Below are 13929 nucleotides of genomic sequence, written 5' to 3' on the forward strand. Positions count from 1 at the left end.
ACACAGTCTCTCGCTTCATATGAAGCTGTGCACACTGCTATACTGACACTATTGCTCTCTGTAAACATTGTTCATAAGCTGCGTTAATCATCTGTATATTGTAAGTTGTGAACAGTGTCGTTGTCTGAGTCTGTTAGACAGTAATAATCATTTGTCCTGTAGAGTCTTGTATTAAATGGTTTGTGGAGACACTTCTGCTGCTAGAGGAAATAAATGATGCAATAAAATGGGAATCAAAATGAGCAAATTATCAGCCTTTGAGTATAAATGCATTGTCTTCAGATGATATCATGATTATTAAGGACGGGTTTGTCTGTCAAAACATCATAATGACCTCTTTATTGCTAATGAAAGGAAAACATTATCTGAAATCAACCCGCTCTAATTAAAGGTTCAGATTAAATGACTTGGTCCAGAGCCGTGAGCACAACCCAACATGCCTGGACTGTTAAAAAGCTCTTGGACTGTGATAAAGACATTATTTCAGTCAGAAAACATTCATTGTCTATGATCTTTTATATTAGGTTGATAATAACATTCATTTGTGTAGCATCTATCAATGTCTTACTGTTTTTACACACAGCTTTTCAATTTGAAATCCTCACATAAAAGTACCATGAAAAAATATAGTCTACATCATTGGTCTCAAACTCAATTCCTGGAGGGCCACGGCTCTGCGTAGTTTAGCTCCAACCCTAATCAGGATACCCTAAGCTCTTCAGGATCACTAGAAACATCCAAGCAGGTGTGATTTGGAGCTAAACTGCGCAGAGCTGCGGCCCTCCAGGAATTGAGTTTGAGACCAATGGTCTATATAGTCTACTTTTTTTAAGTAGCACGCACACACACACACACACACACACACACACACGTGGTGGCAGCAGGAGGCAATGCCTGTAGTTTCTTTTCCATTATATTATGGCTTTTTAATTATATTATTACTTGACTGGTGAACTAAAGTTTTTAATCTAAAAAATAAAGGTTTTTTATTTGCTATGTAGGCTAATTATTTTCGGTGTGAGTAATTTTATTTCATTTCTCCCGTTATTGCAAACACAGCTGTCTTACGGTGAACAAAGTACAAGTACAAAATGTTCCTGGATCAACATCCTTGTTAATCCTGGAACAACATTCCAATCAACCAATCAGAATTGAGGGATCATCTTTCAGGAAATATCTGCTTCTGCGCCCTTGTTAATCAGCTATCATTTCACACTGAATTTAGGAATACATTATGGGTAGGGTTAGGTTTAGGGGTAGGGATTGGGTTAGGATTAGAAAGAATCCAAGAGCTGAAGCAGCGTCCAGCTCTGGTGATGCACAGTCCTTCAATACTCCTTCTGGCCGCTCTCCCGCCTCGCCGAGGCCCGCCCCCACGGCCTAGGCCCATCACCCACCACCAATATATTTGGTCTTTCTATTGAACCACAGACAGTGAGATTTTTAAATGTTTGAACGAGTATTATTTTTAATTATAAGTGTTATTTATTAAGGTTTTTATAGGTGTTATTTATTAATCCGACATTTCCGCTGAGGGTTAGTTTTTAGGTATTTATTAATACTTATGGATGATACTTCTCAATGTAATTTATTAGGGGTGGAAAGGGTAGGTTTAGGGATGGTGGGGTTTTGTCCATAAGGGGTGAAATGGGTAGGTTTTAGTGTGTCTGAGGGGTGGAAAGGGTAGGTTTAGGGATGGTGGGGTTGTGTCCATAAGGGGTGAAATGGGTAGGTTTTAGGAATGGTAGGGGTATATATGTATATATAATCTATAATGTAGGCATATCAATTATAATATATGAAAAATCTCACTGTCTTGGAAGGACAGGAATACAATTCTCCTCAATGGTTCTCACCCATCTCCTAGGCCTCATTCAGTCCTTTGGGATACAGAGTGATGAGTCTGTTTATCCAAAGTCTTTCTGCGCTCAATCTGTCCCATAGACTCCACAAGGGGTTGGTTTGTAGTATGGTTGCTCTAAGAGAAGAGAGGCCATGTAATAAGAAATGTTGGATCAAAAACCTGCGTTTGTGGATTTTATGGATGATGTTATGAGTGTGCTGGTATATTCTCGTTCTCACGTCATTCTTAGTCTGTCCGACATACTGTTTTTTGCACTTGGTGCAGAAAATTAAGTAGACACAATTAAGGGTGTCTGGAGAGAGAGTTCTGTCGACTTGATAAATTTGCTTCGTGGTTACATTTTTTATCCATTTCAGAGCAAGATAGTACTTGCACGGTCTTTGTTTCCCGATTGTTCTTTTACTCTTAACTTTACTTTGTACTAGAATATCTAATAAGTTTGTGTTCCTCTTGTATGCTGCAATTGGTTTATGTCTTTGTAGAATCTCTGTGTCCTCTAAAAATTTGGAGAAATTTTGTTTGATGGTTGAATTGAGTTGCTTGCTCTGGAATGAATAAAAAGCCACTAAGGGAACTTTTTTTGTTGTTGTTTCATCAGTTTGAGTTGGCAGTTTGGGGTCGTTGATGGATTTAAGGAAGTTTCTGAGGACTGATCTTAAAAATCCTCTACCGTATCCTCTGTCTTTCAGTGCTCTAAAGAGTACCGTTGTGGCTTTTATAAACTCGTTCTCTTCCGAGCAGATTCGGTGGAATCTTAAAAGCTGGGATTTAAGTATCCCTCTAAAAGTATGCCCGGGATGAAAACTGCTTTTATGTAGAAGGCAATGAGTGTCCGCCTCTTTAAAGTAAACACGGTAGTCCAGTTTGTTGTTTTCCTCAAATTGGGTGCCTTTATACGTGACTATATCCAAAAAGTTAACTTCCCTACTGTTCAACTCATACTTCACCGTAATTGATGTCTGATGTGCGTTTAGATGCTCAATAAATTTAATAAACTCTTCTCTCGAATGCTCCCAGATGCCCCAAATGTCGTCTAAAAATCTGTAATAGGCGAATGGTTTCACAGTGGCCGTTAGGGTTAGGTTAGGGTTAGGTTAGGTTAGGGTTAGGGTTAGGGTTAACCCCCTAGGGTTAAAGTGATTTAGCCAATGTCTTACTTGGCAAAATCACAGTGACAGTAGCGCGTCCTGTCGGTGAAGGCTGAACAGCATTAAAACTAAACCGATCTGGGGTGTGTTTCCCAAAAGCATCATTGGCTACATGATCGTTAATTCCATTGAACTCTATTGGTAACGACTATAGTTGCTTCTCATTTACGTGCAATTATCACGTTGAACCACTAGAAGGTGCTGCTGCATTGCATTGATTAAAAGTGAGCAGAGCTTGTCTGTCCACATGACAAGAACCTTTGCCTTGCCTTACAATCTTGAAAGATGTGATAGCCTACTTATTAATAACTGACTTGGAAATGAGAAATACCTGATGTTGCTGATATTGTATTTTTCTTGCCTCTACGGACAATATGTTTTGTATTTATACAAGTCTGTTTTAAGTTTATACAGTCTTCAATACTGTTACATTAGTTTGGGAATTTATGTTTGAAACAGAAAGATTTGAATTAGTGATATGATGACATATTCATGACATCAATGACATTAAACCAAACCAGGCTCTGATGACATAAACACAATGCTGGCCAACATGAACTTTCATTAAGGAGGCCTTTTGTGTGAAGCTTAAATAAAGCCTCTTTTGTTGGCGCCGATAAAGGTCACGGAACCTGTAATCTTACTTGCATTCCAAACAGCCGTGTCTTGTTTACAGAGATATTGTTGCTGTAGGTGATATTCAATAGCTTTTGTAGATTTACAAGTATATGACAAACACACACACACATGCACAGACACACATTCACACACAGACATAACTCTCACAGAAAAATTGAGAAAACATTTTGAGAATTTCATAAAAACAGTATGTATAATTGTATTCTTAATTACAATTGTTTACTTGTAAACATTACTTATAATTGTGCATGCTTAGCGTAGCAATATATAAGCAATATTCCATATTCTCAATATGCCTTAAAGTGGTATTGTCCCTATAAATCCTATATCTGATACATGCATTTCTAAATCCTCTAAATGATTGACATTATCAATAATTTGATACAAAATCCTGTTGTAAACACAATCTACTACATGCCTTCTGTCTGCTTATTTTAGCAAGTAACAGGCCTTTAGTATCATTCTATAAACATTTCCTTCAGGCCATGGTTCATGTGTGTTTTGTGAGTAATTTTAAGAATAACTTTTTATATTGTTACAAACTATTTAAGATAACCACTTACTGGACTGAAGCAACTTTATTGTTTATATATCAGCGGCGAGCAGTGACTTCTTTAAGCGGGTATGCTATATCATAGGCTATAATAAACTCCATGGAAGATGTCGATTTTAAAAGTAGGGCTGTAACCACACCATCAAAAGTGATAAAAAAAATTGAGAAAACCCATTGCCTTAAAATTATTAAATAAATAATAATTAAAAAATAAAAAGTTAAGTGACAATTGACAATCCACTTAACTTATACTTTCTTATTATTAATTACTTAATAATTTTAAGGAAACGGGTTTCCTCAATTTTTTAAGTTAAGTCAACTTATCACTTTTTTTTTTGTTTCATCTTAAAATAATTTGTTACCCCGCTGACTTAACATTTTTAGTTTAGTCAACTAAAATATTCCAGTTGTCCCTTAAATTAACATTGAAGTATCTTTAAATTTCAAGTCGACTAAAGTCAGCGGGGGTAACAAATTATTTTAAGTTGAAACAGCTTTTTTTATGGTTTTTCTTATGAAAAAAATCCCTACAAAGGTCAAAAGTGACTGATATTTCAATTCTTGTGTGGACATTTGGTCCCCATAATGCAGGGAATACCAGAAACACACACACACACACACACACACACACACACACAATTTGTCAAGCATGTTTTTTGTTTGTTTTTTCCATTAAAACTTGTTAAATTTGAATATGATCAATCAAAACTCTGACTACTACTGCTAATACGTTTTCATTAATAGCACTTTTTGCTCAAAGCACGTTACAATCAACAATGAACATAATACCATGATTTTTTTTTTTTTTTTGTGGAGAATGAAGTGTATTCTGAGTTGGATATTGTATTTGTCTTGTGTGTTTATGCATTTTGTTTCATATGTCAGAGTCAAGCAAATGTATATATCTGAAAATTAACCATGGTATTATTGTAGTAAAAACGTAGTAACTATGTTTTTTTTTTTTTTATGGCGTTTTGATTACCATTTGTATAAGCACAGTTTTACTACAAATACCATGGTTAAACTATAGTGCAGCCAAACCAAGGTTAATGTTTGGTTACCCTGGTTTGACTATAGTAACCATGTTTTTGTGGTTTTATTTGTAGTAAAAGCATGGTTAATATGTGTGTACAGCATTTTGCATGCAGTATATAAACCTACAAAATACAAACATTGTCTATAATATATGGTTATTCAACCTCATGGCACTTAATATATTATTGTACATCAAAATATTTCATGAATACAACACAAACAGTTTAATGTGTAACCAGTTTAACGTGGTTTAATAGAGACAATAAAAAAGATAAAATCAGCCATTCATATCGTGTTAATATAACAATCTCGGTTGCACTTTATTGTACAGTAACGTGTACTCTTACTTAAGAGAGTACTGGTAATACAAGTAACTACATACGTTATTACCTAGTTATTGCAATTACAATAAGTACATAGTATGTACACGAGAAACATTATTATGTAAAATAAAGTGCTACCACCATCTCTTCCAACAGATAGAAGATGTGTATCGTTCGGAAAGACGTCAGGCGCTGAACCGGAAGCTGTTCCGCGGTGTGTGTGTGTGTGTGTGTGAGCGAGCTCGGTGATACACTGACAGCTGAGCTATACGATGTAACAGCGACGCGCGGGGAATGGAATAATAACGCGCACATACACCTCCCCGAGAGCAGTCGGCATGGATCATGTGTTGATTTGCGGAGGGAAGTCGTGATTTAAGACGCTGATGTCGTTACACGAGCGTTTCTCACGGGAGTGATCTTCTCGCAGATCGCAGCCCGGGTTTCATCCCGTCATCCGCAGCTGTTACGCCCATCATCTGCGGCGGGGCTCCGTCGATCAGTGCCGCTCGTTGATCCGCACACACCGGGACTCATGGGGAACAGCACGTCCTGCTGCGTGTCCTCCAGCCCGAAGCTCCGGCGGAATGCGCACTCGAGGCTGGAGCCGTACCGGCCCGAACCGGAGCTGAGTCGCGAGGACACGGGCTGCAACCTGCAGCACATCAGCGACAGAGAGAACATAGACGGTGGGTGTGATCCAGCATCATCCACACACTCGAATATTATTCATGTGTGTTCATTAATAACGGCGCACTGAAGTGAAAACTCCTCGTGAGGGTTTTGTATTCAAAAAGTACGGTGTTGGTTTTGGATGGTGCACCACGGTAAACGGTATTAGGTAAAGTACCACGCAAATGCCATCATTCATACAGTATGGTATTACCCCACTGTACCATGGTAACGCCCTTAAGAGATCCACACATTGTTATGTAAATAGCACGGTGTTTTGCTGCCAGTAGTTGTGTCAGTTGCGGTAAAACACTAGTAAGTTGGATTTAACCATCATTGTTATGCATTATACAGCGTGGTCTACGACAAGTATGCACGTTTACCATAGTATTTATTTGCATATACACTACATCTTGGACATGCACCATGTAATAATGCATGATTATCCTCCTCTTTCCAAGGTACTTCATAGAATACTGTAGAATTACCATGGTAGAGTACCGTAGTGCTAGTGATAGTACCAGTATAACAATAATGCTATTTTTGGACATGCATTGATGATAATACCATGTTTTTTTGTTGTTGTTTGGAGTCCCATGTAAAAGTCATGTTACAGTAGATACAAATACCATGGTAACCTTACTTTATTTCTAAGGAAAGCACACATTATGATAAAAGCACTACTGTCTTGTCAGTGTATTACACAAATATCATAGTTACTGCCGTAAAACTCTAGTAAACTATGCATTATGATATACAGTGTGGTCTACAGAAAGTAAGGACTTTACTATTCATATTTACTATAGTATTTATTTACATAATACACCACTATTACCACAAATATACAATCTTGGAAATGTGCTATGTAGTAATATGCATTATTATCCTATACTCGCACTTCTAGGTATTTCAAAGAAAACTATGATATTATGGACTTTTATAGTACTTCTTTGTGGTTTGTTTTACTCACTTACCATGATAGTACCACGGTAATGCAATTTTTGCACATTGATTGTTGATAATACTGTAATTTTCTAGTAGCATGTTAATGTTGTGACACTTGAGTTTGGTAATCATTCAGTACTATGGTATATATTTAAATATCATGGTTTTACCATCTGTTGCCATGGTTTCTCCATCCAACGTTGCCATAGTACCACTGACTTTGGTGTTATTGATTCTTATTGTAGATTTATAGCTGAATGTTTTTGTACGTGATCGTTGCTACAGATAGAGTTCTCTTTTATTTGTTTTCTGAATTTGGCAGTAGATCTGATCTGTGGTGTGCAGTTAATGGACATCTGCTGAAGTGGAGAGTGGATCCAGCTATGTTCTAATTTAATTTAACATCTAGCAGAAGATAGAGGCAGATGAGAGTGTCATGTGACAGCAGGCAGAGCTCATGTACAGTATATGAGGTATAGCTGTCTGAAATAAAATATGTTTATTTTATTTCAGGTAGCATTTGTTTTATTTTCAAGTAAAACAAATATATATATATATGGTTTTAGTTTTAGTTTCAGTTGACTATAACAGCCCCGTTTCTTCCCCCCCATTTAATAATAATAAAAATAATAAATCTTTATTCAGTATCAGCAATTACAAATGTCCTCCCTTGTGCACCCTTCTAAAGGTACACTTCTGAATATGATTTTAAGTGTGTTTAAAGAAGCACAAGTACATCCCTAAATACATTGACATAGAAATCCTTTTATTGCACACACCCATGATGATACACTGCACTTTGAGGAAGTCCCATATTTCATCACCGCTAGCCCACCCATGGCAGCTGAGCTCTTGTGCCATGAGAGGAGAAGGGTGTTTTGGGTTTGGGGTCAGTCTGTGCCAGTCTCCTGTGATGGGAGAGGAGCTCTATTGTGATTAACACTGTCCATTGTGATTCAGACAGCTGCTGTGTGAATCAGCTTTATCCCACAGAATAAATCAGAGCTCTAATTCTCATTCTCTCATTCATGAAAAGCAGTGTTTTTATCACGTTATCACATTGCTTATTGCATCAAACCTTAGTAAAGTATTCCAGGTTACCAAGCTCATTCAACAGCATTTTGTAGCATATTGTTGATAAACAATTCAAAAAAAAAAAAAAAAATCTTGGCTACAGTGAGGCACTTACAGTCAAGTGAATGGAGCCAGTTTGTTACAATAGGCTTACTTAAGAGACTTATGGGAAAGGTTCTGAGAGACGAGCTCAACCTCTTTAACCCTTAAATGCATGAATGTTTCGCCAATCACTATTTTATATTCGGGTCTTTAGCGACCCAGACCTATATATCCAGCATGTATGGATCTCTAACTGCTGCAATACCAAACGACTCGCTTGATATTTTAAGAACAATTACAGAAGAATAAAATAAAGCATATTTCGTTACCTTTTGAAACTTAAAAAAAATTATATTTTTAATTTTCTTTTTTTTTCTTGTTATATTGTTTATATAACAACAAAAAAATTATATATTATTTAATTAAAATGAAAATGAATGAAAATTCCTTTTATAGATTATGGTCCTTTTATAGAATTTCTAGAACATATTAAAGTGTTATTACAGGTTATTTAATTAATTGGCCTCTGGTCACCCAGTCGTATGGTTCATGAGCTACACAATATAAATGTCCTTGGATTTCACATCGCTTTCCACATGCTTTTACTCATTCATATGATTCTGTACAACATCTATTTTGTTGCCACACCAGTCCTGCAATGCAATGTGACTCTAGCATGATTGAGAGTGCAGTACAGTAGGACATTTGTTTGCGAGTACACTGCCTTAGGCTTGTGTTTAGAACTGACCCTCCAAATGTGTGACTTGAAGTCAGACATTAGAACTGCTGACTTTCAACCCCGAAGCGTCTGTCTAGAAATCCCCTCGTCTCCCTTTGCCAAGTCAAACATGTTGCCTCCATCACCTTCTCAAATCTTCATTAGTCTTGTTCTCTTTATCCAGTGAGAACATACTCCAGGAGTTCTGCCCTGTTCACAATGCTGACGTGATCTAATCGTTAGCACACCCTGAGCATATTTGAGTTAATGTATGCCTCTTATCGGCAAGACATATCGGCACAATTGTTCATATCGGGCCGATATTTACATTTAAAGTCATTATCGGCCGATTCCGATATTGGTCCGATTATATCGTGCATCCCTACTTTTTGGGTAATTATAATACATCCTGAAGATGTTCAAAATATGTTTTGCTTATTTATTTGTTTATTTCATGGCTTAAATACACTGTAACAAAAAAAAAAGTTGAGAGAACTTAACATTTTAAGGCAACCAGCTTCAGCAGATTTTTGAGTCTTTTGTAGGAGATTCTCAACTTTTTGTTGTATAAACTTAAAACAACAAGTTGAGAACTCAAAAATCTGCTGAAGCTGGTTGCCTTAAAATTTTAAGTTGGCTCAACTTTTTGTTTTTTTACAGTTTACATTATGTTACTCAGAGACTGACAGAGACTGCTTGTCAAGAAATGATACGTCACAAAAATTTGTCAAGTTCACGTTTCACCAGGAAAGGAGTGGTTTTGATGCACAAAGTTGTTTTATTGTCTCTTATAACAAAAGTCTTGTATTTAAACCTTTTGTAAATAATAGTGAAAAACACTTTTTATAATGGTCGTTTCATTATTACCACTTAAGAGATTTTGACTTGTATACTGATGCAAAAATAACTGAAAGGAAACCAACAAAAAAATGCACAACTCCAGAAGGTGACAATAGAGAAGTGACAAACATATTCTATTTGAAGATTCCGTTCTAAATCATCTGATGTCACATGAGAGGGAGGGAGCTCAAACGAGACTAATTTTAGCCAAAATTCAGGGCTCATATTTGCACTGGCAGAAATGATAGGGAGATTTGTGTTAATTCTTGCTATTGCAACAGAGCACAGGTCTGGAGATTAGTAGTGTTTTAAAATCCCTCTGGATTAACACAGAGACGCTGGCAGTTTGGGATGCACCGTACGGGAATGCAACCGCTTAAATGGGCGTTCAAAACTTTGTAAAGCACATAAAATGTCATGCAGTGATGTAATGACAATTCTATTGAAAATAGACCATTTGAAAGAACTGAATCTTGGGACTGTCAGCATTTTTACTACAGATTTTAAGAATGCATTTAAATGCATTCAAATTTTCAACAATCTTATGTTGCAGATAAAATATTGAATGTATTCCGTGTTTAATCCAGCTTTAATCCAGTGTGAGATTGTGTTGCTGTTTCCTCAGATGCTTTCTAAAGCACTGACTTTAGTGGAGGAAGGTATGAGTATGCCTAAGGTAGACAGGAAAGTAAATATGAGATGGCTGTGAATGTGGAAAGACTGCTGACTGACTGCTTTAGCTGATGACAAACCTCAGCAGAAATTAAAGTGCATCTACATAAAACGAGTCAGCGGTGAAAACGCTCTCTAATCGTCCTTAATCACTGTCAGTCTTAGTCATGAATGAACCCGACTCATCTTTGACATTTGACATGTTCTCACTGTGATTTTGTCCTCTGAAGGAAATGACATACAGGAAGTGCATTGGTTTCCCTGCCTCACCCGTGTCCGTGCGGTGTGTGCTAGATTGTTTCATGTAGGAGCTGCAGAAATGTGCACGTTTGATGGGGTTTTGTGAAATATTCAAAAGCCCTTGCTAGGACTGGGCGATGTAGCCAGCAATGATTAATCTGATGCGGTTTTACAAGATTCAGAAGTTAAAAGTTTGTTCAGAGTTTTCTTAAAAGTTTTTTTTTCTTTCAAACTTATGAGGGACTTTAAAGCAAGTTTACTAAATCAAATTTAAATTTAAAATACAATAGAAATTTAGAAACAAACATATGTTTTAGGCTGTGTTAACTATATTTATTTGTTTATTTATTACAATAATGCATTATTGACTTACTACTGTTCTAAAGTTTGGGGTCTGTATTTTTGAAAGTTTTGAAAGAAGTCTCTTCTGCTCACATAAGCTGCATTTATTTGATCAAAACAGTAATATTGTGGAATATTATTGCAATTTTAAAGAACTATTTTCTATTTTAACTTTTTTTTTTAAATATTAAAAGTATTTTTTTATGATGCAAAGCTGAATTTTCAGTGTTACAATATATATATATATTTACAGAATACATTTGGAATTTTTTCAGTATTCTTTGATAAATAGAAAGTTCAAAAGAACAGCATTTATTTGAAATAGAAATATTTTGTGACATTTATATGTCTTTCCTGTCACTTTTGATTAATGCATCCTTGGAAAATAAAAGTATTAATAAAAACAATCTTACCGACCTCAAACTTTTGAATATGTTTTACTAAAACATTTTAGATTATATAACTTACCACGCAGTGAATCACTGAATTTATGTTTGTATTTATGAACGGAATCAGATTCACAGAAATGTAACACTCTCTTTTGTTACTGAGGGTTATTCAGGAGACATTAAAATGTTTGCCATATTCATAAGTGACAGGATGATAATTGCAATCTTTGGGAAGTTTAATGGCTAAATAAAAAAGCACATTAAAATCATTGCAATATTCGTGGTGTAGGTTAATGTTGTAATAAGTAATATTGTGTCAAACCACCCAGCCATAAGTCCCCCACAGCTTTGCTTTGCGTCTCTTTAATGGTGTCTCTCATGTTTCATGTGGAGTCCTTTTAAAAGCGGTTCTACCCACAGCCATGCTTATGTTTCTTTGCCTACTTTCCTAAGTAGGTCTGTAGACAGTCTGGCCTGAACTTCTCTGCATACACATGGGCAGCCGACCTCTTTCCAAACCACTTTCTCAGATTCACTTTTGTAGGTCAGCGGATGCCCCTCTTTCTTTACCTCCCACTTTTGTGCGAGTGAATCATGATATACTGTCCTCACTATCACATTTCCTCTATTATTTCATCATACTTTTTTCAGTTTGACTAGGTTTTGCTGTAGGAAAGCATCTTAAAACTGCTCTTAGAAAACATCAAAGATGAGCGTGACCGATTCCTCGATGGAGACGTGTGATGTGGCCGACTTAGATTGCTGCTTTATTCAGTATTGTAGCCCTGGAAACGGCTGATAATGCCAGCATGGTGCTCTGAATGCTTTCATGACGTGTGGAATATATTAGCTTATCAGCATAATCCCTCCCTGTCGATGCTGATTTGTGAAATATTCTTAATATGAATGGAAAATGCATGAATGGTTTAATACACAATCAAGCGTTTAGTGACTATTTTAACACACACACATATACATATATATATATATATATATATATATATATATATATATATATATATATATATATATATATATATATATATATTAATGTTTAAAAGTTTAGTAACAGTAAGATTTTTTATATTTCTGAAAGTCTCTTCTGCTCACCAAGGCTGCATTTATTGAATTAAAAATACCGTAAAATCAGTAATATTGTGAAATAATTATATGATTTAAGATAACTTTTTTTTATTCGAATATATTTAAAAAATGTAGTTTATTCCTGTGATGCAAAGCTGAATTTTCAGCATCATTACTCTAGTCTTCAGTGTCACATGATTGTTCAGAAATCATTCTAATATGCTGATTTGCTGCTCAAGACACATTTCTGATTATTATCATTGTTAATGTTTTGTGCAAATACATTTTTTTCAGACACTTTGTTAAATGGAAAGATACAAGGAACATTATTTAGGCTTTTTAAAATCTTTTGTGACATTGTAAATAGCTTTATTGTCACATTTGATTCATTTCTACTGAATAAAATAATTTCATTCAATAAATAAATAACCCACCCACCCCAAACTTTTATACATTTTTGTGTAAATGACAATCGCAATGCATGTTGTATTCATTCAGATGCTTAAACGTGGAACTCAGTTGACTAGTTTCCAGATAAATGCCGGGGAAAGATTAAAAGTTTGCTCTTTATAGGAAACACATAAAACTTCAGCATTTGAAAAGGACTGTGGGAATGGATATGAGTTGTTAAAGCAGCATGAGGAGGGAAGCCTGGGGCGCTGGGCGGCTCTGTTAAAGACTCGTCATTGCGCTACATGTTCAAAGGATGAGTTGTGTGAGATCCTCCTGTAAAGCCGTGGTGGGAAGATCAGTGGATGTGGGAGAGGGGGCATGTTCTTCAACGTGAGTCTGCACACGTGGATATATTTTTCAGATGCAAGACAAGGCCTTGAGGCAAACCTAGACCCTGCTTTGAGGAGTTTGACTCTTGACATACTACCAAATAATCAAATGTTTGAAATTTGAGAGTGTTTGATCTTTTGTGGGAAACCTTGTGGTCAGAACAGACACTCTGATAATATCAGCTTTCAGATGGACTGCAACACTATATAAAGCTTTTTGAACGAAGGACATACTACTACTAATATTAATGATAAAATATATTTATTAAGCAGCAAATCAGAATTTTAAAATTTCTGAAGTTCCATGTGGCATTGATGACTAGGGTAATGATGTTGAAAATTCAGCTTTACATCACATTTGTGAAACAAACAAACAAATAAATCATATTTTTTAAATAAAATACATGTAATTCACCCCGCCCAAACATTTAAATGGTAGCCGATATTATACTATATTACATTATATTATTTGCATTAGATTAAATTTAGGGCTGTCAGTCGATTTTTAATCTAATTAATTAAATGAAGTGTTGATTAATTAATCTAATTAATCGCAAATTAAATTTGG

General features: G+C 35.8%; 1 protein-coding gene across 2 annotated transcripts in view; it reads left to right on the top strand.

The window, feature by feature from the left end:
- The first annotated feature begins 5765 nt into the window (after positions 1-5765).
- LOC306863604 (cyclin-Y) overlaps positions 5766-13929 on the top strand; it is a 58382-nt gene continuing 50218 nt past the window's right edge. Inside the window, exon 1 of one of the 2 annotated variants that reach the window (XM_079407040.1) lies at positions 5766-6251. In XM_079407040.1, the coding sequence (XP_079263166.1) occupies positions 6098-6251 (154 nt within the window). In that variant the 5' untranslated portion in view covers positions 5766-6097. The remainder of the gene's footprint in view (positions 6252-13929) is intronic. The other variant, XM_079407041.1, reaches the window with a different exon arrangement.

The sequence above is a fragment of the Barbus barbus genome, assembly GCF_936440315.1.
Source record: "Barbus barbus genome assembly, chromosome: 44".
In the NCBI taxonomy this organism is placed as follows: Eukaryota; Metazoa; Chordata; class Actinopteri; order Cypriniformes; family Cyprinidae; genus Barbus; species Barbus barbus.